This window comes from Scleropages formosus, chromosome 21 (assembly GCF_900964775.1).
Source record: "Scleropages formosus chromosome 21, fSclFor1.1, whole genome shotgun sequence".
Classification (NCBI taxonomy): Eukaryota; Metazoa; Chordata; class Actinopteri; order Osteoglossiformes; family Osteoglossidae; genus Scleropages; species Scleropages formosus.
The window spans coordinates 22,369,139-22,395,150 of NC_041826.1; the positions used below are offsets into that span (position 1 = coordinate 22,369,139).

The window sequence follows — 26,012 nt, forward strand, 5'->3', positions numbered from 1 at the left end:
TAATACAGTATTTTGCTAAGAAAATAAACTGGATTATATAGTAGCACCTCAGTCAGAAATTCCAAGAAATAAAATACAGCACCTGACTTTTTTTTCAAAACAGACTTTATTGACAAAAAGCAGTAATTGCAAAAGTCAGGATCATAAAAAAAACACGGAACCAGATCCAAATATTACATCGAACAACAATGCCAGAGGGAATAAGCAAAGAAAAGAACATTTAAAAATTAAATGTCTAACTGTTTATTCAATTCTACAACTGAGTAAACAGTAAGACACCAGCCAATAGTCTATTGGGGACTGTCTAGAGGTGTCTTTATTGCACCGCATGTACAATCGACTTCGAGGGTACCTCTCTCCATATGTTAATAATATCAAATTTGTCCATGAATATTTTAAGGTTAGCATTGTATGAAAAAGAACGTCGTGGAGGCCATCTATAAAGAAAACTAAGGTTATAGTATATATAAATATAATATAATATATATATTATATATAGCGGGAGTGCGGTGGCGCAGTGGGTTGGACCACAGTCCTGCTCTCTGGTGGGTCTGGGGTTCAAGTCCCGCTTAAGGTGCCTTGCGACGGACCGGCGTCCCGTCCTGGGTGTGTCCCCTCCCCCTCCGGCCTTACGCCCTGTGTTACCGGGTTAGGCTCCGGTTCCGCGACCCCGTATGGGACGAGCGGTTCTGAAAATGTGTGTGTATTATATATATATATATATATATATATATATATTATAGTGGATTGGCTTAGAGCAGCTGGTAGTGTAGTGGTTAGAGCTCCTGCCTTCACAGGTTCAGTCTCCAGCTCTAGTATGCTTGAGCAAGGTACGTTACCCTAAAATTGCTCCAGTAAAATTACCCAGCTGGATAAATGAGTAAATAACTGTAAATACCTCTACAAAGTGTCAGCTAAATGAATAAATGCATTAAAATCCCCCCCCCCCCAATGCTTAAGAAAGCAGTGGGGTATTTAGCTAAAGAATGCAAAAGCTCATTTTCCAAATGTATCACGTAAAACGTGATACATTTGGAAAATGTAAAAGGAATTACATGTTATTAACTGTGTAATAACTACAAACTGGTTGAATAATCAGAAATAAGTGACCTAAAGCGCGCCTAAATCATGTGTAACATCCCCTGCAAAGTTCTTTTTAAGAAGAGCCACTCCGGATGACTGCAAACTAAACAGCATCGCGCGTTTCCAAAAAAGAGGACACGACGTTGTTCACTGGAACCGCACTCCCGCAACAAACAAAAACCAGTTTTCTGCTTCTTGGCGTAGAGAAATAAGGCTTCCGTTTCCACAGTGCACTTCCTAGGGGGCGCTCGAGCCCGGCGGACGCTGCAGCTCGCGACTGCAAACAGGCTACCGCTGTTTCCGGTGCCCTCTTTGAGGCTGCGCGAACCTGTGACGTTTTTCCCGGATGTGGTCGCAGCGGTGCGAACGGCAGCCGTCGGACGTGCGGTAGAAGGAGTTGCGGTAGTTTGCGAACATCGTATTTTGTCTTCTTAAAACGGGTTAATGCGGTGCGCGTTATGCCGCCAGAGCGACTGTAAAACGAGCGGCTTGGCGAACGTGACGGCAGCGTCTGTTTTGGGGCCGCACACTGGGTGAGACGTGTGTGTGTGTGTGTCGTCCGAAGTCCGCTTGCTTGGCTCGAGTCGCGGTGTGTGTGTGTGTCGTTGTGGAGGCACAGTTGCTACCCAGACTGAAGCCTTTGCAAAGTTGTAGCCAGTTTTTGTGTTGTAATGTGCGTTTGAGGCCAGCTGTGTTTCTGGGGGGGGGTTACACACTAGCAAGCAACGCTAGTAGTAGTAGCGCTGCAGAGAGTTGCATTTGACTTGCTTGTGACGTGTATGTGCGCGCACGCGCAGCGCTGCTGGACACGTGTAACGAATCTCTGGTTTTTCTCTCCTCCAGTGCTGGAAATGATGGTGCTGCTCCACCCTGCCTGGAGGGGTACCAGGTGACCAGCTGGGACGTGGCTCCCAGCAGCACTGAAGCAGAGCACAGCTGGAGTAGCTGTGGACCGAGCTGTGTGACCATGTGACACAGATATACACACACTGACACAGACACACACACACGTACATGCGTGGACCCCTGCGGACCATGGCTCGCCTGGAGGATGTGGCAAATGTGGCGCTGCGGGTGCCCAGCATACTGGTGCTGGACCTGCTCTACAAGTGTGATGTGGAGAGCTTCACGGAGCAGCTCAGGGCCAGAAACGACGACATGCTGTTCAAATACAAATATGTCGTCTGGAACGTGTATTATCTCGGTAAGCGTCCCGGCAGAGAGGCCTCCGTTTTTGTTTTTCTTCTTTCGGGGTGGCCGATATGGTTCATTTGTTAGTTTGTTACCCAAACGCACTGGTCATCTGCAAAGGTAACGTGCAGTAAGCGAAAGGTGTCAGTGTAATCCTGAAGACTTCATTTACACAGTTTCTTTGAAAGCAGCTTCTCAGATTTACACTTTATATACAGTATTTGAGAGTAAAGCTCAGCAGGGCAATAATAAGTGAGTGAAATTTACAATAAATGTGTTAAATTGCAACAAGATATCATCAGCATTAAACCGCAGACTAGTACCAGGATTATAACAGAGATGACATAAAATACCATGTTTTTTCTCTGTACACTTTTATTGCATTCACTTTTAAAGATACAGGTTGTGGATGCTTTATGCAAGAATTGTTATAACTGTGCAGCGTGTATACAGTAAAACAGCTCTACTGTCTGATGTTCTATAATATTTATGGTGCAGAAACATGCAACCAGTTGCTTTGTGGGTTTTTATTACCAACAGTTTTACAAACTACATGATGGTGATGTTTTTGACCACTTGAAATGTGTGTCGAATATAAAGATTAATGTGTGTAAATTGCTGCTGCCCTGAATTTATTCTCCCGAGCGAAAGCGGGTTTTCCTGAACACTTCCTCCTCTCCTACGATTCCTGGGAAGGGTCTTGACCACATGGTTCTGTGGAGGGTGGTGAGATGAACCTGTGTCCTGGTGTCACCTGCAGGTCACCTGGCCAGCGTGGTTGTGCTTGCGCTGCCCCTGAGACACATAGTGCGACTCTACCTGTACGTTCTTACGGCCCTGCTGCTCTATGTGGGACACCAGATCTCCAGGTTAGTGATGCTGTGGATAGAACCTTCACACCTCTAGCTGTTGGTTTATTTTTTTCCCCCCACGAAACTATGTTATTGATCACGGGTAGGCAATAACTAAGGTACTGGTGCAGTTGTGTGGCAAATTTGCATAACATCCTCCTCCCCGTTTGTCCTGCCTCTATGAATAATGTCAATACTCCGATCCAAGTCAGGTTTGGGTCCAAAGGAAGTGAAATTTGTCATTCTGATAGTTGGTACAGATACTTTGGAAATGTTGGCTCAGTTTCACTATGCATTTACCATTTTATCTCCCCAATGATTCTGTTCTTTGCAGTCTTGGGTTTGAGCACTAGCAGAGTGTACCAACATGCACCAAACTCGCTAATGGATCTGAAGTTTTCTGTGAAACTCAGAGGGGTCAACATATTCCTTTAGTGGTGATTTAGTTCCATATTTCACAACACTTCATTTTTGGGAGTGCACATTAAACATTTTGCAGGTTTTTTTTTAAAGATGTAATGTTCATAATAAATGATGTGGTGTAAAATGAAATCAAACCATTTTGACCCCCTGGTGTGACCTTTGGGTGTAAAGGCAGCAGCTCTAACCACTATGCTACCAGCTGCCACCACACTATCCATCTATTATCAGGAGCTTTTTCCCAGTTAACGGTCACAGTGGTTTGCAGTCTATCCCAGAAGCACCAGGGGTGAGACAGGGTACACCATGGGTAGGATGCAAGGCCATCAGAGGCCCATCACATGCACTCATTCACTCACAAACACATACTGAAGACAATTTAGAGTCATCAGTTTGCTTGAGACACACATTTTGTGTTACCATGCTGCCCTTCTACGATGAAATTCTTTGAATTAAGAGCAATATACCAGCACATAAGCTGTAAACCGGTGAGGTAAACAATTTTCTCTTCTTTCCTGTCTGGTAATTTTTTTTAATTCTCTGTCCAGTGCTCTGTGTCACTGTGTTTATAAAAATAAATGGTACATTGAGGTGTAAAATAAAGACGCATGTGCTCTGCAGATTGATTTATTGTCCCCCCCCCCCCCACTTTGCAGAGATTACGTGCGCGGAGAGGTGCATTCTGGATACGAGGGAGCTATTTATCTGGATTCTATGGCTTTCAACCGTTTTGTCAGTGCTCTAACAAGTAGGTGACCACTCCTGTCCTGAGTAAAACTGGCCTGTGTCCTTCTGGGATGTTCTTTTGTACAATTGTGCTAACAAGGACGTTTCATCCAGTCCTTCTCTGCAGTCCCATTAAGCCGTTGCCTTAGTTGATGTTGTAATAGTGGTATGTGATACATTTCACAGTGAAAAGTGTATATTATTCTGTTTCGCAGATGCTGCGGTTCACAGGTGTTTCCTGTTTACATGTGTGCGCACGTGTGTGTTTCTCTCGTTTGCACCCCCTCCTCCAGGTCAGATCATCCTCAGCACGCTGTGTGCCTTCCTGATGAAGAGCCGACAGGTATGGCTCTTCTCAGCTCACCTGCTGCCGCTCTTTGCCCGCCTGTGTGCCGTGTCTCACGGCACGCTGCTCATGGTCAGCTCCTTTGCCACGGTTCTCACGGGCGTTGAGGTGGCCGTGTTTCTGCTCTCCAACCTGTTTGTGCCCTATCAGCTGGCACGGGCCGCCTACCGGGAGGTCCAGCAGCTGGAGGTAAAGGCCTTGCGCTCTGATGTTAGTTCACCTGAACTATCGCTAAACTGTTGCCTTTGAAACTGAGCAGTGTGTCATTCACAGTGACAGGTGTCCCGTGTGTCTTCTTCACACCCCCCCTCCTCCCATCAGGCCCTTGAGCTGTACAGGCTGCTTGCGCTGGGAATCTCTCTGTGGAACCAGCTTGCAGTCCCCACGCTCTTCAGTGTCTTCTGGGTTGTGCTCTTCCTGGTGCAGCTCTACTCCTATGCAACTGCCAGCAATAACTTTGTCAGCCACCAGGGAGTGCTGTTTTTATTTCTCACCAGGTCTGTCGTGCTCGTTTAACACACTTAACCGTCCTGTGCCCCAGCAGGGCCTTCAGAGTCCAACACGAAAATTGCTCAGTACATTAAATTGTCTGTATTGAGATGACTTAGTTATTTTTGTCGTTTCAACCCCGAGTAACGTCTCCGTGGCAAAGTGTGTCCTGTGTCCCACGTTGCTGAATTGTTTCCGGTGGCAGTGTGTCTGAGTGCTGCGCCACTCCCTACTCCCTGCTGGGCCTGACATTTGTGGTTTCCTACCTGGCTCTGGGCCTGCTCAACCTCTGCAAGTTCTACCTGGGGGGGTTCGCTGCTGTGCAGAACGAGAATGTCATGCATAGGTGAGAATAGCAAGAGCAGCAGCCTACCGCTTTCTGGATTCCACTCTGTATGGTGTGCGAAAGAGAATGTCTGCCTGGCACTGCATTTTTCATGCTTTCTGTCCCTTTGTTCTCAGAGGTGTGACAGAGGGGGTCACGCTACTGCTCCTGGCTCTTCAGACTGGCCTCCTGGACATGCAGGTTTTGCAGCGCACCTTCCTCCTCAGCATCATCCTCTTCATTGTGGTCACCTCCACTCTGCAGTCTATGATTGAGATCACTGACCCAGTCATCTTGGCTCTGGGAGCATCCCGCAGTAGGTCAGCAGCGGTCAGCGGGCTGGTAGAGAGCTGTTGTGCATCCCTGGCGCAGGTTTGTGACCCTCCCCCTGCCTATACGCAGGTGCCTGTGGAAACACTGTCGAGGCCTCAGCATGTGCCTCTTTCTGCTGGCCTTTCCCGGCTTCATGGCCTACAAAATCTGCCAGTTCTTCCACATGGACTTCTGGCTGCTCATCCTTGTGTCCAGCTGCATGCTCACGTCACTCCAGGTACGGGTGTAGCGCAGCTGCTCTGCGTGTTCTAACTTAACACGGTTGCATTTATTGCAGTAAAAAAGTTAAATTCATACTTGAGTGAACACTGTTTGTTGCAGAAAGTCATGGTTTAATGTCCCTCTTTATCTCCTTGTGTGAGCACCTGTCAGAGTGGGGTCCACAGCTCTTGCTCCTTGGTCCTGCAATATGTGCTGAATGTTTAGCTCTTTCCTGTTGAAAGTGATTAAGTGGCTCATTTAGTGGTGTGAGGAGGGCAGTCAGGTGGTGCTTCAGTGCCCAGGTGCTATTGTGTGGGAGCAGGAGTGAAGACCTGCAGTGTAGTGTAGTCACACTCTGACTGTCTGCTCAGTGTCACTGCCGTAACCTGTGGGAGGTGTGTGTGATGGGAACACGATGAGCAATTGAGAGCACCCCTTCCCCTCCTTTGCTCCGGCAGGTGACAGGCACGTTGCTCATTTACTCACTATTTATGGTGGAGCTGGTGCGACAGGACCCCATTGAGAGCCTGGACGAGGTCATCTACTGTGTGAACGCGGTGAGCCGTGTGCTGGAGTTCCTAGTGGCGCTTTGCGTCGTGGCGTACGGCACGTGGGAGTCCCTTTTCGGTGAATGGAGCTGGATGGGCGCCTCCGTGATAATCATCCACTCCTACTTCAACGTGTGGCTCCGTGCCCAGTCTGGCTGGAGGAGCTTCCTACTGCGCCGTGAGGCGGCAAAGAAGATCAACTCCCTGCCACGTGCCTCTGACGAGCAGCTGCGGCGCCACAGTGACGTCTGTGCCATCTGCTTCCAGGTGAGCCTGGAGTCTAGGGTGTGTGGAGCTGGTGCTGTTCTGCTCAGCTTGAACAAATGTGTACTTGCCATAGCTTTGTTTAAAGTAAAAACCGTAAAGGTAAAATAGTCAATACTATTACTGGTATTGATTATGATGATGTCTGGAAATTCAAGAAATTGTGCAGCAAGACTGTAGAAGTGATGTTTAATGTGTTTCCTGCCATGGGACACTCTCTCTCTCTCTCTCTCTCTCTCTCTCTCTCTCTGTCTCATGCACACACACTCAGGAGATGAGCTCGGCTGTGGTGACACACTGCGGACACTTCTTCCATGGAAACTGTCTCCGCAAGTGGCTTTATGTGCAGGAGAGCTGCCCCATGTGCCACCAGCCTGTGAAGCCCAGTGTGTCCCCCCAGGGTGGTGGGCCAGAGCCAGCTGGGACGGGGAGGAGGCCTGTGGGGGAGCAAAGCAGTCGTGCCCCCAGCGTGGAATCTGTGGAAGAAGGAGCTCATGAACAGTCCCCCCCTGACTCTGAAGGTCAACCCACACAGGAGGAGGACAGGGAGGAAGATGCCAGCGCGGCACAAGATGGGGGTTTATTGGGGTGCCTGTCATCAGGCTGCTGTGTCGGCACTGGTGGCGACTGGCTGGGTTCCGCGAGCCCGCACTCTGAAGCAGACCACACGGTTGACTTGAAGTCAGAGGGCTGGGAAAGGAGAAGCACCTTAAGCCCCCAACCTGCCTCCGACTTCCTCCACGACGCACACCCTGAGAAAGGCTATGGATGCACTGTTGGGAAAATGGCACCGCAAAGAACATCGCTGTGTTCCAACAACGGTTCAGTGAGGCAGGGCGGTGTGGTAGACCATACTGACAGATCAGACTGTGACCAGGAGAGTCAAGCTTTGACTTGTAGGCATGACCTCGTGGAAGATCCCTTTACCTTTAGCAAGGAGGAGGGTGCAGCACTGGGCCAGGCTGAGCTCCGCCCACACAGACAGCTTGAGCAGAACTCGCTGGATCATGAGCACATTGGGGAACACTACCAAACTGACTGGTGTGGCCAGCAGCAGCCCTACTATGCTGTACATGAGGAGGACTTGGAGGCCCTGGTTCTCAGTGCTGGCAGTGCAGGAGGAGAGGTGGCCGTAAGCGAGGGCCGCCCTGCCTCGTAGCCAGAGGAACAGGCTCCCTGTGCAGCCAGCCAGCCCCCCTGTCCTATGTGTGGCAGAACAACCGCACTGCCTTTGTCTGGAAGATGATAAACTCCAGCCATCTGCTATAAAAAAGGTGTTAACTAGTCCAAAAAGGTACATAATGCAGACCAAAAATAGTTACCTGAAAGCAAACTTGGTGAAAAATGAATAAAAAATGTGGACATGTGCAATTAAAATATCTCTGTAGAGTCATTAAGTGTATTCTGATGATGTTCATCTTGATCTACATTGGAAGGAAATGGCACATTCAAATTTATGGTTCTATTGGGCCTCTGGTTGTTCTGTGTATTTTTCACTTTACAGGTTTTGTTCACTTTCTCACAGGTAACATGCTGGTTCTGTGGTCATTCTTGTTGCAGTTATGCAGAGGAAACATGCTACTGTGGTAAGGCAGGGTAAACGAAAAGGCTGTGCTACACTTCATGTTCTCAGTGTTTTCTGTTGCCCTTCTGAGTGGCTGTTTAAGGGAGAGTGGTTAGAGCTCTCTAAGGGTCCCTTTGCGAAACGGAGCTCGTGGCCTTGTTGCGATTATAAACGGTACCAGAACCTCCTGGTCTGTTGTGGTGTTTTTAAATGGTGCCTCTTTTGTCCGCAAGCATTTACAGTTACAGCCAGCCAATGTGGTGCTGCTCTTTCTGAGCTCAGGCTCGAGAAGATGTGACCCCATCTGGTTCTTAGCTCACACAGCCTTGAACTGAGTAGCCGTCATGGCACAGACGACCTTGTTCTTTAGTCATCTTTATTAGTTGTTGATTGACAGTGAACCATCGTTGTGACTCGGTGATCCCTCAATCTGCATTAACCGTGTATGTTTTGGCCAGAAGGACCAGGTTCTGATATAATGACCAAAATTAGTTTGAATTAAATAGCTGCGTCGGTGTCCTCATTAAGTGTAGAAGTACCACTGCCTGCTCGAGATCTTTTATTTTCAAAGGCTACACTCCAAAAGTAAGAGCCAAACGATGGACTTTCATAATAGAATGATAATGTGATCAGAGGGTTTCCGCTTCCACTCTTAGATGGGATGGATAGAGGTTCCAGAAGCTCTTGGAGAGGACAACTGGGGGCCGAGCCACAAGCCCAGCTACATGTTTGGAAAGCTTGTGCTCACTGAAAACTGCATAGTACTCTCCCAAAAGATTCCAGATTGACTTTAAATATAAAAATGTCACCAGATTTTAAACAGTACATTGTGATTCTTTGGGTAAAATAGAATGAAAGTGTGTTGTCTGAGGTTCGAATGCTCATCTCACACTGACTGACCAGTTATACAGCTAGGTATTCAGGAGAAGTACCTTGGTCTTGGCATGGTGGTTGTGGTTTAGGAGGATATGGCCGGCCGTCCTTGATCATCTCTTCTGGGTGGAAACCTGTGGGATGCCAAATTGCAGCCTGTGGAGCTCCGCTCTGAAGATGTGAACTTCAGGACACGGAGTCATCAGCCCCTGCAGGACCTCCTCGCTCGACTGGGGGCTCGACAGCTGAGACAGGGTGAGCTTGTGGCCCTTCCACTTTGAGTGAAGGATGAGCACATCAGTGGGCTTGAGCTCCAGTGAAACTCTACATCTCACGTGCTGAGTGTTTCATGTCTTGGACACGTACCTCAGGGCCACAAGAGAAACACGAAACGCTTGGGATTCCTATGTACGGTACTGCAGGAACGTTCGTGAGACCTTCAGAATTCTTTTAATTTCTGCATAAATTTGACCTGAACTATAATCAGATGTTGATTTAAGTAAGAATCAGTAATAATGTAGTGGTTACAGCAGCTGCCTTTAGACCCAAAGGTCACGGGTTCGAATCCCTCATCTAGCTGTAGTGCCCTTCAAAAGTTTTCTTAATCTTTTGGTTATTTCAGTAAAGACTTCGCCAGTAAACAAGATATCTTTACTGTAGTATTTGAGGACAAGTACCTTGGTTAAGGATACGACACCAGGAGGGGGATCAGGTTGCGGCCCTTTCTTTTCTACACCCTACTGCAGTATCCGAGAGGCTCTATAAGTACCATTTTACTGCTAACAACGTTCCCTGGTCTTCAGCTATGTTATAAATACTCAGCTGTGGAGTCAACTGCTGAAGTCTTCAGGATAGTTGATGAAAAAATAAATGAAAATCAAATGTGATTAAATACGCTACATCTTAGCCTGCATGTATTATTAATAAATGTCAGTGCAACAAACTGAGCTCTCTGGAGTTCTCTCTCCTTTCTCAAGACTGTACCACGGTAACATGGCTCCTGGCCTGTAGCTGAAAATGGAAGAGGTGAGAGAGGAGGCCGGGCGACCGAAGGATCGAAGGCAGATGTTCAGGTCTGTCCATATTCTCGCTCACATTCCCTGGCAGTGACAAAAGATGCATCGCAGCGTAGGAGCTAAGGCAGATGGCATGCGGTGCGACTGGAACGGCGGCACCATTTGGGAACCGCAAACACGTAGGAACATTCCTGTAATATATTCACCTGATTGTTTTTTAAAAAAAAAAAAAAAAAAAATCTCCACCTACATCCTGTAGAACAGGCTGAACACATTTAGTCTTCATTTTAATCCTCTGGTATGTAGGTACTTTCTGCAGATCCTGTAGAGCCACCTACTTTCCAGCAAAAAAACATGGTCTTTATGGGCAGTTTAATCCTCTTAGGCTTCTAGTTTAAACAGACCATTAAAAGTGCTCTGTGAAGAAAGAATGATGTGACTGTTTTAGGCTAAGTAAACCAGTGTATATAGTGTATCTAGCAGTGTAAGTCACTCTGGTGAATAAGGTGTGTGGGCTGATAACACTACATAGAGTTCATTGGAAGTCTGATAAATAAATATATAAAAATGTATTTTGGAGATTATTACTGCATCCCAAAAGACATGTGCACTGCTTCATAAAAACAGCTGGATCATTTAGAGATTAAACAAATCATGTTTCCTAAGTGTCTCCCCTAAATTAAATTTAAATCTGAGTCAGATTTACAGTCTTCTCTCCCCTTGTCTTTGGGGAAGAAATAACTCGTGTTTAATATGGCAATAATAGCGTATTAACAAGCGATGGGCTACATTTCCATTCTATGACATTTCAATTTCCTAATTGCGTTTAATTTCAGTTAAATCTCCCTTCTATGCTTGTGACACACAGGTTTATGTTAAAATTAGTGAAGTAGCCTGACAACGTGAGAGAACTATTCCAAGGGTTCGAAGGCTTTGATGATCCAGGTTTGTCACACATTGAATCCTTACGAGGACGGCACTGCGGCGCAGCGGGAGGCATTGCCATCTCCCAGTGTCCGAGTTACTTGTGCACGGGTTCGAGTCAGGCTCAGTTTGTGTGGAGCTTGCATGTATTTCCCATGTCTGTATAGGTTTGCTCTGGTTTCCTCCCACAGCCCAAACACATGCGGTTCAGGTAAACAGGTAACTGCTCGACAGGTGTATCACCCCCCACCCCCACCTTGTTCCCAGTGACTCCAGGACTGGCTCTGGACCACTTTTTCCCTGACCAGGACAGGATGAATCCTTACATTCTTATGTACATCAATCAACATCCATGACCCGAGCCGCACAGGTTACACTGTCCAAGTTTCCATTGTTACTTTATGAGTGACGAGGACTTGAAAGTGAAGTTGGCTTCAGTTCAGACACGCAGCGCTACAGAACCGGCCGAAGGCGCCGACTGCGAGGTGTTCCTGACCCACGGAGCAGCTCTCGTCAGTTGTGTCCTTTCGGGCTCTCGGTCACTCTCCCGCATTTCCTTATGTACAGTGTGGCTTGAAAGTGTGTGAACCCTATATCGTTATACTTGTATGGAATATTAAACTTACGAAATCTAAATGCTAAATCTCAAACTTATAAAATGAGTAAATGACTATGATTTACACCCCTGACTCTACTTACCTGCTTGGTTTAACCAGTTCAACTGGGGCTTCATTCTGATGACGTCTCTCTCGGCGCAAGTCGGCCCTGGAAGACGTACTGTGACCATCTTTTCTTTTCTTTTTTCTCCTCCGCATCCCAGTGGTGCTCGTACGCGTGTTCCGCGCTCTGGGAAGGTCGTGTGTGCTGGACGGGTCGCAACCCTCGAGGCCCAAAGGCTCCACGCAGTGAAGTACGCACTGAGCCACGTGGGTGGTCTTCAGACAGACACAGTCCATCCTTTTTTAACACATAACTCCATTAATGTTAAAATGATCATGTAACAATAACGGAGGGCACCTGTGGGAATCGACCCCTCTGCAAATGTGGGCCTTTCGTTCTCCTGGCTGCACCTTCGCTCGGCCTTTATGTGGTTTTCAGCAGCTGCACGCAGGGGTGTCTGGCTACACCTTGCAGGCTCCATTGGCACATTTACTAAGACAAATTTATGAAAATTGTAAAAAAGTGTGATGGGGGAGCAAGAGGACGAGGATGGCCGCAGGACAGGCACTGCGCACCTGAAAACGGGAACCTCTACGGCGTCAGACCAGTGTGAAGGGAATCCAAATTTAAAAGAGCCATCGAAAATTTCAAGTTTGAAAATTGAGGTTTAAAGATTTCAGGGAGTAAAGTTTAAGAGTCAAATAAAAATGAGGATTATGAAATGTAGGTAAAACGGCATAAATGTCACGCAGCCGGTCTGACGGCTCCAGGTTTCATCCCGGTCCTGGCTGCTGGACCTGCTTGGGCTGCCTGTCAAAGGGAGGCGTATATAAAGAGAGCAAGCGTGTGCGGTTAGCGCAGCGGGTGCGTTCGGGGCGAACGCTTCGACCGACGGGTGCGATCTGATTTGTTGCCTTAGCGTTACGTTTTAAAATTGGGCGCAGGAGCTCAAGCGACGTGGACGGGAAGGTGTCTCCAGATTTGTTTCCTGGCGGCTCCGAGAGACGCGCTTCTCCGGTCGTGCTTTGGTCGAGTGGTTCTTGACAGTTCAACAGTTCTTTGCCAAAATTGTGAAATGTTTAGGACCACTTGATCAGGGTGTCTGTAGCTTCTCGGGGAAAGGGTGCGAAAAGGAGACCAGGAGGCCCAAAGAGAAGGACTCTCCGCCCAGAGAGCTGGGGCCGAGGATGATGCTCTGGAGACGATGACTTGAGGAGGACCTGGAAGTCAACATGGGAAAAAATAAAACGTCTTTTTTTACAGCACATTTTCAACTTTTGGCTTCCAGATACAAGAAAAGAACTTTGTTTTAAAAAGAAAATGAGTAGAGGTCCTTTTTCTCCTTGGATCCTACTGTTAGAACCTCACTGTCCTGCACAGTTTGCAGTTATTAAGTTATTGTTATTGTTTGCAGGGTTTAGTCCTGATGAGCACTAGTAACTAGTTATTAGTAACCAAACTAGTAGCTATAGGACCCTCCGAACTGAGGGTGATCTATATGGTAAAAACATGGACTCGAATGTATGCCACCTGATAGACCATTAAATTTTAAAACACTGGTACAAGCCATGTAAATATTTGCAAATGGCCAGAGGTGCATGTAAAATAGGTTTGTAATGTAATGTTCTGTAATGTTTTTGACAGAAATGTAAAAATAATTATGCATACAGCTATATATACCAGAATATATGCCACATTTTAGGATAATTTCCAAATATTTTTGTCAGTTACTTTTCCACACGGGTAAAATGAAAATATTGAGAAAAAAATTAAATGCATAGAAATAGGTAACACTGTCACTTTTTTTAAATTATGTCTTTCACTAATCATTATATGATTAACTGCTATAAAGCATTAAAAATGTTAATAGTTTGGGAATGTAGACCTATACAGCTTAGTAAAACAATTTGTGTGCATTGGCACTGGATTTCAATCAATTGTTCATAATCTGAGAATGATTATAGTTGAAAATTAAAATAAAGATTTTATTGATACCACAATACATACATTCTGAGGTTCTCATTTATCTGCACTAATTGCACTGCAAGCCGAAATAATGTTTTATATATTACATTTTTAATAACTAATTTAATTTTTACAAAATGTATTTAGTTAATGGATAAACCAGTGTTGACTAACCTTGCCTTTATTTTGTCATGATCAGATGATGCATAATTTGGTATACACTGGTACCACAGCAAAACGCTGTAAAGCAGCAAACCTGGGACTCCTTGTGAAAAACATGAATTTGAATTGAGAGGAATGCAAGTAATGTGATTCAAGTGCATGACAAGAACAATGAAAAAGCGTGTGACCATCTTGCATGACACTCATCTGAAAGATTTGCTGGACCGGATGTTTTTTTTTTGAATTCATAACAAATGTTAAATAGTCCTTTGCCAGAACACAAATCCTGCTATATTTCTGATTTATTTAAGAAGTGACGTATATAAAAAAATCGTTAATTTGCAAATTTGACACGTTTTCAGTAGCAATTATTACATTTACATTTATTCCGCAGATGCTTTTCTCCAAAGCGACTCCCAGTGAACTCTATGTAGTGTTATGAGCCAACACACCTTATTCACCGCGGTGACTTACACTGCTAGATACTCTACTTACACTGGGTCACTCATCCATACATCAGTGGAACACACACACACTCTCTCTGTCACTCACACACACTATGGGTGAGGCTGTGCCGTCTCTCTAGAGGCCTGAAATATTCCAACAAAATATCTATTATTAATAAAAGGATGGAGCTCTTAGCCACTTTAGATAAACGCTGAGCAATGAATCTGGCATTTTTACAGGTGGCCCTCGAGTTATGCGACTTAGGATCATGTCCTATTAAATGTTTAATGGAATTTTTGAGCCCTAGTGTTTGGTGGTAATATCCATGACTGCTTTCTGTAATATGCGACAACTGATACATCTGTTCATTTGATACATTTGTATTGTTTGGGTGCCTCGTGTTTTGGTTACAAAATGTTTTGTTTGCAACTTGTAGAACTTTTCATTTGCAATTTGTAATTCACAAGTTACTTTTTATTCCAAATGACTAGAAAGCAAAAAAGTATTTATTTATTCATAAATAATAACCTGCACTGTACTTAATTTTATAATTACTTTACTGTATTTACATTATCATTATTCTGTTTTATTCCATATTAACATGAATATGTGAAATTAGTCAAAAAAAATATAACAAAGCCTAATAGAAGATAACATTCATGCATGTCAATAGTTTATATATCGTAATGGTTCATATAATACAGTGTAATGGGATTTCTGACTAATGACTAAATTGACTTCTGCAAGTAGGGGACCACCTGTATGTTGCTATTTTGAAAAAGCTCGATGGATCGTTGAATTAAAATTGCATTTCCTGTCCCCCTACGGCTAAAACAGAGTAAAATTAATTTTCCACAGAAATCAAACAAGCACATAAAAATGACAGCACAGAGACCACGGGACATGAAGCCATCAGAGAATAACCGAGAGGAATCAGTCTTGAGGGAGATTTTCAAGAACAACCGTCCTACACACAGCGGTCACTCTGCGGCCACGGTGTCGGCGCTCTCCTGGGAGATCTCCGAGTCCAGCGAGTAGCAGGAGCTGCCGTTGTCCTGAGGGTTCGCGGCCACCTCATCCGAGCCCACCTCGGCTTGAACCTCAGCAGTGCAGCAGTGGCGGGGGGGCTGCCTACACACGCGGTTATGGCGGTGGCAGCGGGCAGGCCGCCCCGGCGGGCTGTTCATGTTTTCCTGGGCCTGAGTCCCTGGGGCCAACTGGAGGCTACAGATGGCACAGGAGGCCTTCCTCCGCCGTGAGCCCCGCAGCTCGGCCACCGGTTCCTCCGGGGGCTCCAGTTCACTGCGAACCCCTCCAATCAGCCCCATCTGTAGGGGGCGGTCTTGACTAGTCTCCAACTCTACCCCTCTGCCCTCTGGCCCCTCCCCCTGGTGGGCCAAAGGGACTATTGAGGGCAGGGAGCTTGTGGCATGATTGAAGAGGTGCTCTCGAAGACCCTGGCGGGAGCCACAGCGCTCACCGCAGTGGTGGCAGTAAAGGGTCCGGAGCCACTCCTTAAGGGGCCCCTGAGCAGGGCTGCTGGGGGCCTCCGAGGGCCCCTCCGACTCGACCCTCTCCTGCTTCACCGTCACTGTGACACTGGCGTCCTCTCCAGAGGCCACAGAGCAGGTGCCTCGAAGGTCGGAGCGTGGCCTGTTGGACAACCCCCCGCTGGCGCCCCCCGCTGGAGATGCACGTGCCTGAACGCTGGGCTGAGGCTCCTTGACACCGAGGCTTGCCTTGGGTGCCGGCTGGGATGAGATCTGGATGCCGTAGAGGTTGGACATTTTGGCGGAGTCGCAGGTAGCGTCCTGGCCCTCGGCGGACCTGCGGCACAGCTGGTAGGCGTGCAGGAACTTGATGCCCTCCTGCAGACGGCTCTGGTCCACCTGCTGCTTGGGCCCAGTGCCCGTGTACATGATGTGCAGGAGGTAGCTGAACACATCGGGCTGGATGTCAGTGGGCTGGATCTTGATGCACTCGCTGCGAACACGAGGACAGCAAGCGAGACGAACTTGAGGCAGGGTCGACAAATTTTGTGAAGCTTCGGCACGTGATTTCAACTGGTATACTAGCTCTATTTATGGAATACAAATATGTGCAGTAGTTCTGGGATATTGGTATGGACATTTACATGTATGTTTATTAATTTAGGACACTTTCCTCCAAAGCGACACCCATCTCAGAGAACAACACAAAGAGAAGGACAAGGTTTGAATGCAGAATTGTGATTCTAGTAAACATTCACAATTTATCACATACCACTGTATAAATGTGCTGCTCGAAAGTATGCAAACCCCATATGTCCTTTAGTTTTACCATGATATGGTTATTTAATGAGAATCAGTCTTTCTCATGTAACATAACAGCTGTGTTATGAACAATTCCATGTTTTCAGAGGAAATTATGTAGATTTTCTAAATTTAATATTTCATACAAGAATAATGACTATCCCTACAGGGTTCACATACTTTCAGGCAGCATTGTGCATTGCATGAGTAGCTGCATAAAGAAGTAATTTAAGAAGATGATGTAATACATGAGTGTATAAAAGATCCATCCATCCATCTTCCTCCACTTATCCGGAACCAGGTTGTGGGGGCAGTAGTCCAAGCAGAGCCCCCCAGACTTCCCTCTCCCCGCACACCTCCTCCAGCTCCTCTGGGGGAACCCCAAGGCGTTCCCAGGCCAGCTGGGAGACGTAGTCTCTCCAATGTGTCCTGGGTCTGCCCGGAGGCCTCCTCCCAGTGGGAGATGCCCGGAACACCTCCCCAGGGAGGTGTCCAGGAGGCATCCGGAACAGATGCCCGAGCCACCTCAACCGGCTCCTCTCGATGCGGAGGAGCAGCGGCTCTACTCCGAGCTCCTGCCGGGTGACTGAGCTCCTCACCCTATCCCTAAGGGTGCACCCAGCCACTCTGCGGAGGAAACTCATTTCTGCCGCTTGTATCCGCGATCTCATTCTTTCGGTCATGATCCAGAGTTCATGACCATAGGTGAGGGTAGGAACGTAGATCGACCGGTAAATTAAGAGCTTCACCTTACGACTCAGCTCCTTCTTCACCACAACAGACCGGTACAATGACCGCATTACTGCGGACGCCGCACCGATCCGTCTGTCAACCTGCCGCTCCATTTTTCCCCTCACTCGTGAACAAGACCCCAAGATACTTAAACTCCTCCACTTGAGGGAGCAACTCCCTCCTAACCCGGAGGGGGCAATCCACCTTTTTCCGACTGAGAACCATGGCCTCGGATTTGGAGGTGCTGATTCTCATCCCCGCCGCTTCGCACTCGGCTGCAAACCTCCCCAGTGCACGCTGCAAGTCTTGACTTGATGAAGCCAACAGGACCACATCGTCCGCAAAAAGCAGAGACGAGATCTCGCGGCCACCAAAACAGACACCCTCCGTTCCCTGACTGCGCCTAGAAATTCTGTCCATAAAAATAATGAACAGAATCGGTGACAAAGGGCAGCCCTGGCGGAGTCCAACATGCACCGGGAACAGGTCTGACTTACTGCCGGCAATGCGAACCAAGCTCCTGCTCCGGTCATACAGGGAACGAACAGCCCGTAGCAGCGAGCCCCGAACCCCATAATCCCGAAGTACCTCCCACAGGATCCCACGAGGGACACGGTCGAATGCCTTCTCCAGGTCCACAAAACACATATGGACTGGTTGGGCAAACTCCCACGAACCCTCCAACACCCTAGTGAGGGTATAGAGCTGGTCCAGTGTTCCACGGCCAGGGCGAAAACCGCATTGCTCCTCCTTGATCTGAGGTTCGACTATCGGTCGAATTCTCCTCTCCAGTACCCGGGCATAGACTTTCCCAGGGAGGCTAAGGAGTGTGATCCCCCTATAGTTGGAACACAATCTCCGGTCCCCCTTCTTAAAAAGAGGGACCACCACCCCGGTCTGCCAGTCCAGAGGCACCGTCCCCGAACTCCACGCGATGCTGCAGAGGCGTGTCAGCCAAGACAGCCCCACAACATCCAGAGACTTGAGAAACTCGGGGTGGATCTCATCCACTCCCGGAGCCTTGCCACCGAGGAGTTTTTTGACTACCTCAGCAACTTCAGCCAGGGTAATGGACGAGTCCCCCTCCGAGTCCCCAGCCTCAGCTTCCTCTACGGAAGGCGTGTCAGAGGGATTGAGGAGATCCTCAAAGTACTCCTTCCACCGTCCAAGGACATCCTCAGTTGAGGTCAGCAGCGCACTACCTCCACTGTAAACAGTGTTGGCGGAACACCGCTTCCCCCTTCTGAGTCGCCGGACGGTTTGCCAGAATCTCTTTGAGGCCGACCGAAAGTCTTCCTCCATGGCCTCACCGAACTCCTCCCAAACCCGAGTTTTTGCCGCGGCGACTGCCAGAGCCGCGCTCCGTTTGGCCCGTCGGTAACCGTCAGCTGCTTCAGGAGTCCCATGAGCCAGCCAGACCCGATAGAACTCCTTCTTCAGCTTGACGGCATCCCTTACCTCCGGTGTCCACCACCGTGTTCGGGGATTGCCGCCGCGACAGGCGCCGGAGACTTTATGGCCGCAGCTCCGAACCGCCGCCGCGACAATGGAGGTGTGGAACATAGTCCATTTGGACTCAATGTCCCCAGTCTCCCTCGGGACCTGGTTGAAGCTCTGTCGGAGGTGGGAGTTGAAGACCTCTCTGACAGGGGCCTCCGCCAAACGTTCCCAACAGACCCTCACTATGTGTTTGGACCTCCCAGGTCTGTCCAGCTTTTTCCCCCGCCATCGAATCCAACTCACCACCAGGTGGTAATCAGTTGACAGCTCAGCCCCTCTCTTCACCCGAGTGTCCAAGACACATGGCCGAAGATCAGAAGAAACGACTACAAAGTCGATCATCGACCTCCGACCTAGGGTGTCCTGGTGCCAAGTGCACTAATGGGCACCCTTATGAATGAACATGGTGTTTGTTATGGACAAACCGTTGACTAGCACAGAAATCCAGTAACAACTCACCACTCGGGTTCAGATCAGGGAGGCCGTTCCTCCCAATCACGCCCCTCCAAGTGTCACTGTCGCTGCCCACGTGGGCGTTAAAGTGCCCCAGTAGAACAACAGAGTCCCCAGTGGGAGCGCTTTCCAGCATGCCCCCCAAGGACTCTAAAAAGGCCGGGTACTCTACACTGCTGCCAGACGCAGAAGCACAAATGACAGTGAGAGACCATTCCCTGACCCGAAGGCGCAGGGACACGACCCTCTCGTTCACCGGGGTAGACTCCAACACATGGTGGCTGAACCGGGGGGCTATTAACAAGCCCACACTGGCCCGCCGTCTCTCACCCTGGGCAACACCAGAATAGTGGAGAGTCCACCCCTGGTCGAGAAGAGTGGTTCCAGAACCCAAGCTGTGAGTGGAAGTGAGACCGACTATATCTAGACGGTATCTTTCAACCTCCCGCACCAGCTCAGGTTCCTTCCCCGCCAGTGAGGTGACATTCCAAGTCCCAAAAACCAGAGTTGGCGCCTGAGGTTTGGGTTGGCCAGGCACTCGGCCCCGACCACCACCCAAATCACAATGCACCGGCCCCTTACGGTCTCTCCGGCAGGTGGTGAGTACACCGAAGAGCGGCTCCACGTCTTGGCTTCGGGCTGAGCCTGGCCAGGCCCCGTGGGCATAGACCTGGCTACCAGGGTGGGGCCCCGGTGGCCCCATACCGGGCAGGGTAAACGAAAGCCTTGGTTTAATTGTCATCATACGGGGCTTTTGAACCGCACTTTGTCTCGTCTGTCATCCAGGACCTGTTTGCCATGGAAGACCCTACCAGGGGCATATAGCCCCAGGCAACATAGCTCCTAAAATCATTCAGGCAATCAAACCCCTCCACCACGGTAAGGTGGCGGTTCAAGGAGGGGTGTATAAAAGATTAACATGCAAAATCATGATCACAGACTATATAAAGATGCAAAGCTTCCCTGACCTAGACTGATGAATGAAGATCATCTTGAAGTAGTTGGAGAAGGCCGCCAGCACAGCGCGGTGAGCCTTGAAGTACACGTTGCCTATGGCAACAGTGCAGTCGCACAAAAAGCCAAACTCCCTCTGGATGTTGAGCTGCTGCAGAAGGAGCAGGCTGTGGCTGGACACCTCCATGGCGTCGCCTCCCGCCCTGGGGCCACAACCACAGGTACAGGTGAGCCCTGGCATCACCAACAAGAGCACAAGCTTGGAAACAGCGCCCTCTGTCTGTAGGCAGGTGATACTGGGACACAGTGCATTCCAAAAATAACAAGCCCTTCACCCCAAGTACCACACCCTCCAGTGTTTATGAGACTGTGCACGGAACACAGTATTTGTCTGCAAGGTTTTTAGCCATAGTCGAGATACAGTCATGTGCAAAAGTTTGGGGACCTGTGGTAAAATTTCCAGTTTTGTAAGTGAAAAGAAGTTACAGGCAATAACACATATTGTAAATTTTTAGAGCATCTGATTATCCTGGGCTGCAAGTCTTTGTACCATGGAAAGAAACTCGCACACACGGGGAGCACATGCAAGCACCGCACACTGAGCTGGGTTCAAACCACTGTACCACCCTGATGTATTTTGTCAATTTTAATTCACACTTACTATTTATTAAAACATAATATGTAAAATGTGGCATGTGCAAAAGTTTACAGCTGGTTAACTTAACTGGAGCAATTTAGGGTAAATAAGATTTAAGATTAAGATACTTTGCAGCTGTATACACTACAATGAAATTTGCATGGCAAAACTCAGAAACCAGCAGCAGAAAGAATATTTATATACTCTGTATATAATATAGGCAGCTACAGAAACCACTGCACTCCCAGTTATAAATGTAATAGGTAATACAATATAAATTAAAGTTGTAACAAATAGTAATGAACAGCAAACTAACAAACTGGTAACAAAATGTAGCAAATAACCAACTATAACAAATTCCAAAGTACAAATTGTAACAAATGGTAACCAATGTAACAAGTATCCACAGGGCAGCAGATCGTGTCCAACAGCGACCCCTAGTGACCGCGCATCAGAAGGAGCTGCGACAACAACCATTAGAAAAAAACGCGCAAGGATGAAGCGCAACACGCTGACCACGCAGTGACCACGCAGTGACCACAGCAGCAGCCACAGGGCATTATGGGGAGGCACGCGCCGTCACCCAGCAACCGCCGTCGCAGCGACTGAAAGGAATGTCGTTTTCCCACAGTGAAGAATTAAACTGACTTCACGTTTTATAAACCGAGCAGGACGTGGAAAGACATGACAATTTGAACATTTTAAGCTCGCGACGCCTTTTTTACGCGAAGTCTTACAGATAAAGTCCACAATAATAAGCCAGGAATGGCCAGCTGCACATATTTATTATATACACCCCATTTATGTATGTTTATACATAAAATTCTCATAAATAAATTCTCTTATGTACTAACTGTGTACACTCACTGCGCCCGGGCCGTGTGTGTCGCCACACCCAAGACACAAGAACTTGCTCATTACAGAAAATACATCGTGTACAGCTGCGGCTCTTTAAAAAGCAACATATTTTATTAATTTTGCAAAATAGCTCATTTATATCCCTGGAAAGCGATGCGAAGATGCGCATGTGTATCACGGTTGTTATGTCCACCGCATCGCATCCATCCATGTACGCAGCGACACGAGGGCGCGCACGCGCGCGACCGCACGCACCACTGCCCCACGCGCACGTCCAGCAAACGTTATGAATACCGATCGCTGCCGAAACGCTTCCTTACCACCTATTGTACCGCACCCCTTAAAACACACTGAGTGATTCCGCGAGGCAGTTTTGTCCGTAATTCTCGAGACGTCAATTATATCCACGCAGCGGATCACTGGGGGAAACGGTTGCCAGTTATTGTTTTTTTCCCCGCCAATCGCTTGCAGAAAACAGTTGTCAGTTATTTTTCTTGCCGCCAATCAACCTCCTCATGTCTCCGCGCACGTGTCACGGAGGAGGCTGACGCGCAAATAGAAGCGCAGCGCGCGCTCCCAGCAGTAACGCTGCATCGGTGTCGCGCCGTTGTGTAAGAGGACAGAAGGGCTTTATTGTCAGGAAGGTTATGGCGCAGTCATCAGAAGATCAACTCTAATTTGATAGTTTTTTTGGCCCCCTCTTCCACCCCATTTGCTTTCTGGAAAGATAATGAGTTCGGTAACTCCCGACACTTTGAAAATTTGCCTAATTAGGAAATACGAATAGTTAAATGTACCAGAGGGTGCGGTGGCGCGGTGGCGCAGTGGCGCAGTGGGTTGAACCACAGTCCTGCTCTCCGGTGGGTCTGGGGTTCGAGTCCTGCTTGGGGTGCCTTATGATGGACTGGCATCCCGTCCTGGGTGTGTCCTCTAGCCTTATGCCCTGTGTTACTGGGTAGGCTCTGGTTCCCTGTGACCCCGTATGGGACAAGTGGTTCTGAAAATGTGTGTGTGTGTGAATAATTAAATGTATCAATTATTAACTTTATTCGTAATTTTTCAATAAATAGTAAATTATTTTCAAAACATGCTATACATGTTGTAAACCACAATACACTATACACACAGACACACTTTCTGAACCGCTTGTCCCATATCGGGTCACGGGGAACCAGGGCCTAACCCGGCAACTTGGGGCGTAAGGCCAGAGGGGGAGGGGACACACCCAGGGCGGGATGCCAGTCCGTCGCAAGGCACCCCAAGCGGGACTCGAACCCCAGACCCACCAGAGAGCAGGACCCGGTCCAACCCACTGCACCACTGCGCCACCGTGCCCCCCATCCCCCCAATACACTATAGAAAATTATAATTATGTATAATCAGTTATTGTAACGACCTGCGTTACTGGGAGTTTGAGCAGGAAATGGGTTTACTGTAAATAGTTATTGCCATGTATTCGTTTCACACTGTTGTGTATTTGCACTTTATCTAGTCTTGCGTACTGTTCTGTGTTGCACCATGGTCCCTGAGAAAGGATATTTCGTTCCACTGTCTGTATACCAGCAATATACAGGAATGACAATAAAAACCCACTTGAACTTAAACTAGTTGAATTGTGGGTAAAATGGAATTGTGTTCAACTGCTTTGGGGACTCATAGGGAATATAAGGGGGTGAGTGGAAGAGGGAGAAAGGCCTGTGGTATGATAGCATTATTCATTTTTGTACATTGTATGTAATATGAGTTAAAATTCTTGGAATCAATGAAATAAGGTGGAGGTACTCAGTTATTCTGACACTCCACTGAGGAGAGTAAATTTGCTACTCAGGCTGTGCAGACGGACACATCTGGAAGGAGTAGGTATCATGGACAAGCAGATAAAGAAGAGCTTCTTGAGCTGGGTGCTGGTCAACTCTAGAATCATCAGAGATTGAAAACGTCTTTCATAAGGTAACTCCGCATCCTGTGGGATAAGGGGTACACGTGCGCAAGGTAGCGCAACATAGGGAGGATGTCCACATTCAGCACCAGCGTTTTTCCTACCAAGGAGAGGGACCCGGTCTTCCACAAACCCATTTTCCATCTGTCTTTAGTCAAGCGTTCTTCCCAATTGACCCTGGTGGCATCTTCCGAAAGAAAGTTGACCCCCAACACCTTGAGAGGACTATTGGATCAGGAAAAACCACCGATGCAGTCCTCTCTGTTTTTCCAGCTGCCAAAGAACTTGATACGAGACTTGCTGAGGCTCAGCACCATGCTGGAGGCGCACCCGAACCAGGCCGAGCAACCGCAACGCACACAGTAACAACTTAGTGTCGTCCGCGTATTGGGCCAGCTTCACCATCTCACTGCCACCCCCAGCAGGAGAAGGGCATCAATCTCTGGGTGGGTGCGAACTGCGGCTGTCAGCGGCTCAATGTAAAGAACATGGACTTCTCTACGTGACGTCCACACCCAAAACCCTGCCAGCATGAGCAGTGAAAGGCCTTACCTTCTCAAAGGTGCAGTCCCCAAAAAGTATCCCCATGCCTGTAGAGTGGACGCCACATACGCTCCGGTAGGACTCACCCTTCCTCCATTAATGAGAGAGGAGAGTCACGTCCCACTGGTCCCAGAGGTGGACTTCCTGCAAAAAACACAGATTGAAGGCGTAGAACTGAAGCTGGTAAAATAAAGCAATTCTCTTTTATTTTTAACCTCCCTGACGTTAAGGGTTAAAATATTAAAATCAGCCATCCGAGTACATTATTAAAAAACACTAAAACAAAATTAAAATAAGAATAAAAACCAAACATGATTACGTCCATTAAAATCATCTCCCGAGAGGGCATTGCCCCCACTGCCCAACTAGAGTCCCCCTCTGGCCGGTATGCCTCCGAGTTTGGCGTTGTTGCCTGTCTTCCTCTGTGAAACAACTGCCAAATCGGAGATCTCGATGGGGAACTCCGCAGGGCCCTCACAGTATCCATCTCCTCCGGGGAGGAGGGTTGCTCTCGGCCTTCTTCCGAAGGGGACCCAGCCAGCAAAAGGCCCCCTCCAATGCTTCAGCCTCCCTTATGGACTTTTTTTCTTTTTTTTTTAGGTGTGGAGTCTTCCTTTTTTTGCCTCAGGACATCCGCCAGGGTAGGGATAGGACTTGTTCCCAGGAGCTGTTTGGCCTCTCCAAGGGCCTCTCCGGCCCCTGCCGTCATTTCCGTTACCGTCTCCGTCCCGCCGATTTCCTTCTCCTTAAAAGTGAGTGCCTGGAGACCCTCCTCCACAGATACCTTGGTTCCAGACAAGGCATCTGCGTAGAGGGCCTGTACTGCAGGCAGAGATGGGCCAGATGGTCTTTGCTACTCCAAATGTTACAGCGGCAGGGGCCCCTGCAGTCCCTGGTCAATGGCCGGTCTCCAGGCAGTTCCTGCATTTCATGTTCTTGCAGACTTCTGCTGTGTGCTCCTGATCCTGGCAGAGTTTACAGAAGGGAGGCTGCTGAGGGAAAAAGAGGTAAGCCCTATTATTGTGTTTCCTAAAATACGCCGGGGTATGATGCAGTACATCGGGGTCCACAGGGTCAGGACGCAGGCGTGCCTGAAACTGCCTGCGCCCATTCGATCTGTCAGACTTGTCCCAGGTATCCCTGTGGCCCAGCAGGAGGTCGACATAGCACTGAAAAAAACATGAACGGCCTCGGTGGGACAAAGGGGTTGAAGACATGAACAGTGATTACTCTTCTGTATGTTCACCAAAGGTGCTTGATTTTTGTATTGCTTCAACCCCCCATCCTTCTCCTTCTTGAAGATTTCTACCACTTTCTGGTAGGTGTCATTGGCGAGAACGGTGAAAATCACAAACCACTGGGGTCCGTTCCTTTGAATATAAACAGTTTGTCTGGCAGCCTGGCCCAACTTCCTGAAGATGACTTCCTTGATAAAACCAGCACGATCAGGGAAATCCTCCATCACCTCTGTTCTTTGCCACCAGAAGTGGGTGGTATGCTTCATTTTCAGACTCATACCGCTGGTGGAATGCTCCTCATCCTCCGAACACCCACCGCCAGTCGACCTGCGGCCGGCATCGGCACCACGGCTTCTTTGACGAGAGGCTCCGACATCCCCAGGTAGTCCTTCTTCCCCCGGGGAGCTCTTCCAGGTGGGTGACCCCTCAGGAAGAGCAGCTTGATGTGCAACACAGGGTGCAAGGCCATCTTACAAGAT

At 48.2% G+C, this 26,012-nt stretch overlaps 2 protein-coding genes across 5 annotated transcripts; one reads left to right on the forward strand and one right to left on the reverse strand.

The window, feature by feature from the left end:
- Window positions 1-1,417: 1,417 nt before the first annotated feature.
- On the forward strand, window positions 1,418-8,497 carry LOC108920740 (RING finger protein 145). 2 transcript variants are annotated; one of them, XM_018729749.2, is made up of 11 exons: window positions 1,418-1,485; window positions 1,927-2,287; window positions 3,035-3,143; window positions 4,202-4,293; window positions 4,565-4,806; window positions 4,939-5,114; window positions 5,312-5,452; window positions 5,569-5,751; window positions 5,834-5,981; window positions 6,424-6,780; window positions 7,049-8,497. In XM_018729749.2, exons 2-11 carry the CDS (start codon window positions 2,098-2,100, stop codon window positions 7,934-7,936), a joined length of 2,526 nt encoding a protein of 841 aa, XP_018585265.1. In that variant the 5' UTR covers window positions 1,418-1,485; window positions 1,927-2,097; the 3' UTR covers window positions 7,937-8,497. The 2 variants fall into 2 exon arrangements, with proteins under 2 accessions (XP_018585265.1, XP_018585264.1); XM_018729748.2 differs by having other exon boundaries at window positions 1,425-1,616.
- A 6,515-nt stretch (window positions 8,498-15,012) lies between these two features.
- LOC108920862 (zinc finger and BTB domain-containing protein 25-like) lies at window positions 15,013-24,430 on the reverse strand. Of its 3 annotated transcripts, XM_018729923.2 has the most exons (3): window positions 22,134-22,288; window positions 20,333-20,521; window positions 15,014-16,371 (listed from the first exon to the last, which is right to left on the reverse strand). In XM_018729923.2, exons 2-3 carry the CDS (start codon window positions 20,503-20,505, stop codon window positions 15,369-15,371), a joined length of 1,176 nt encoding a protein of 391 aa, XP_018585439.1. In that variant the 5' UTR covers window positions 20,506-20,521; window positions 22,134-22,288; the 3' UTR covers window positions 15,014-15,368. The 3 variants fall into 3 exon arrangements, with proteins under 3 accessions (XP_018585440.1, XP_018585439.1, XP_018585437.1); XM_018729924.2 differs by lacking the exons at window positions 20,333-20,521; window positions 22,134-22,288 and adding an exon at window positions 24,382-24,430 and having other exon boundaries at window positions 15,013-16,371; XM_018729921.2 differs by lacking the exon at window positions 22,134-22,288 and having other exon boundaries at window positions 15,015-16,371; window positions 20,333-21,123.
- Between the last annotated feature and the right edge of the window lie 1,582 nt (window positions 24,431-26,012).

Bases quoted from the DNA above. Each gene is read 5' to 3' on its own strand.
- LOC108920740 (XM_018729749.2), top strand. From the start codon at position 2,098: ATGCGTGGACCCCTGCGGACCATGGCTCGCCTGGAGGATGTGGCAAAT. The intron at 5,115-5,311 runs GTCTGTCGTGCT...TTCCGGTGGCAG, and splicing joins CTGTTTTTATTTCTCACCAG to TGTGTCTGAGTGCTGCGCCA. The intron at 5,453-5,568 runs GTGAGAATAGCA...CTTTGTTCTCAG, and splicing joins AACGAGAATGTCATGCATAG to AGGTGTGACAGAGGGGGTCA.
- LOC108920862 (XM_018729921.2), bottom strand. From the start codon at position 20,559: ATGCCAGGGCTCACCTGTACCTGTGGTTGTGGCCCCAGGGCGGGAGGC. The intron at 16,372-20,332 runs GTCAGGGAAGCT...TCGTGTTCGCAG, and splicing joins ATCTTCATTCATCAGTCTAG to CGAGTGCATCAAGATCCAGC.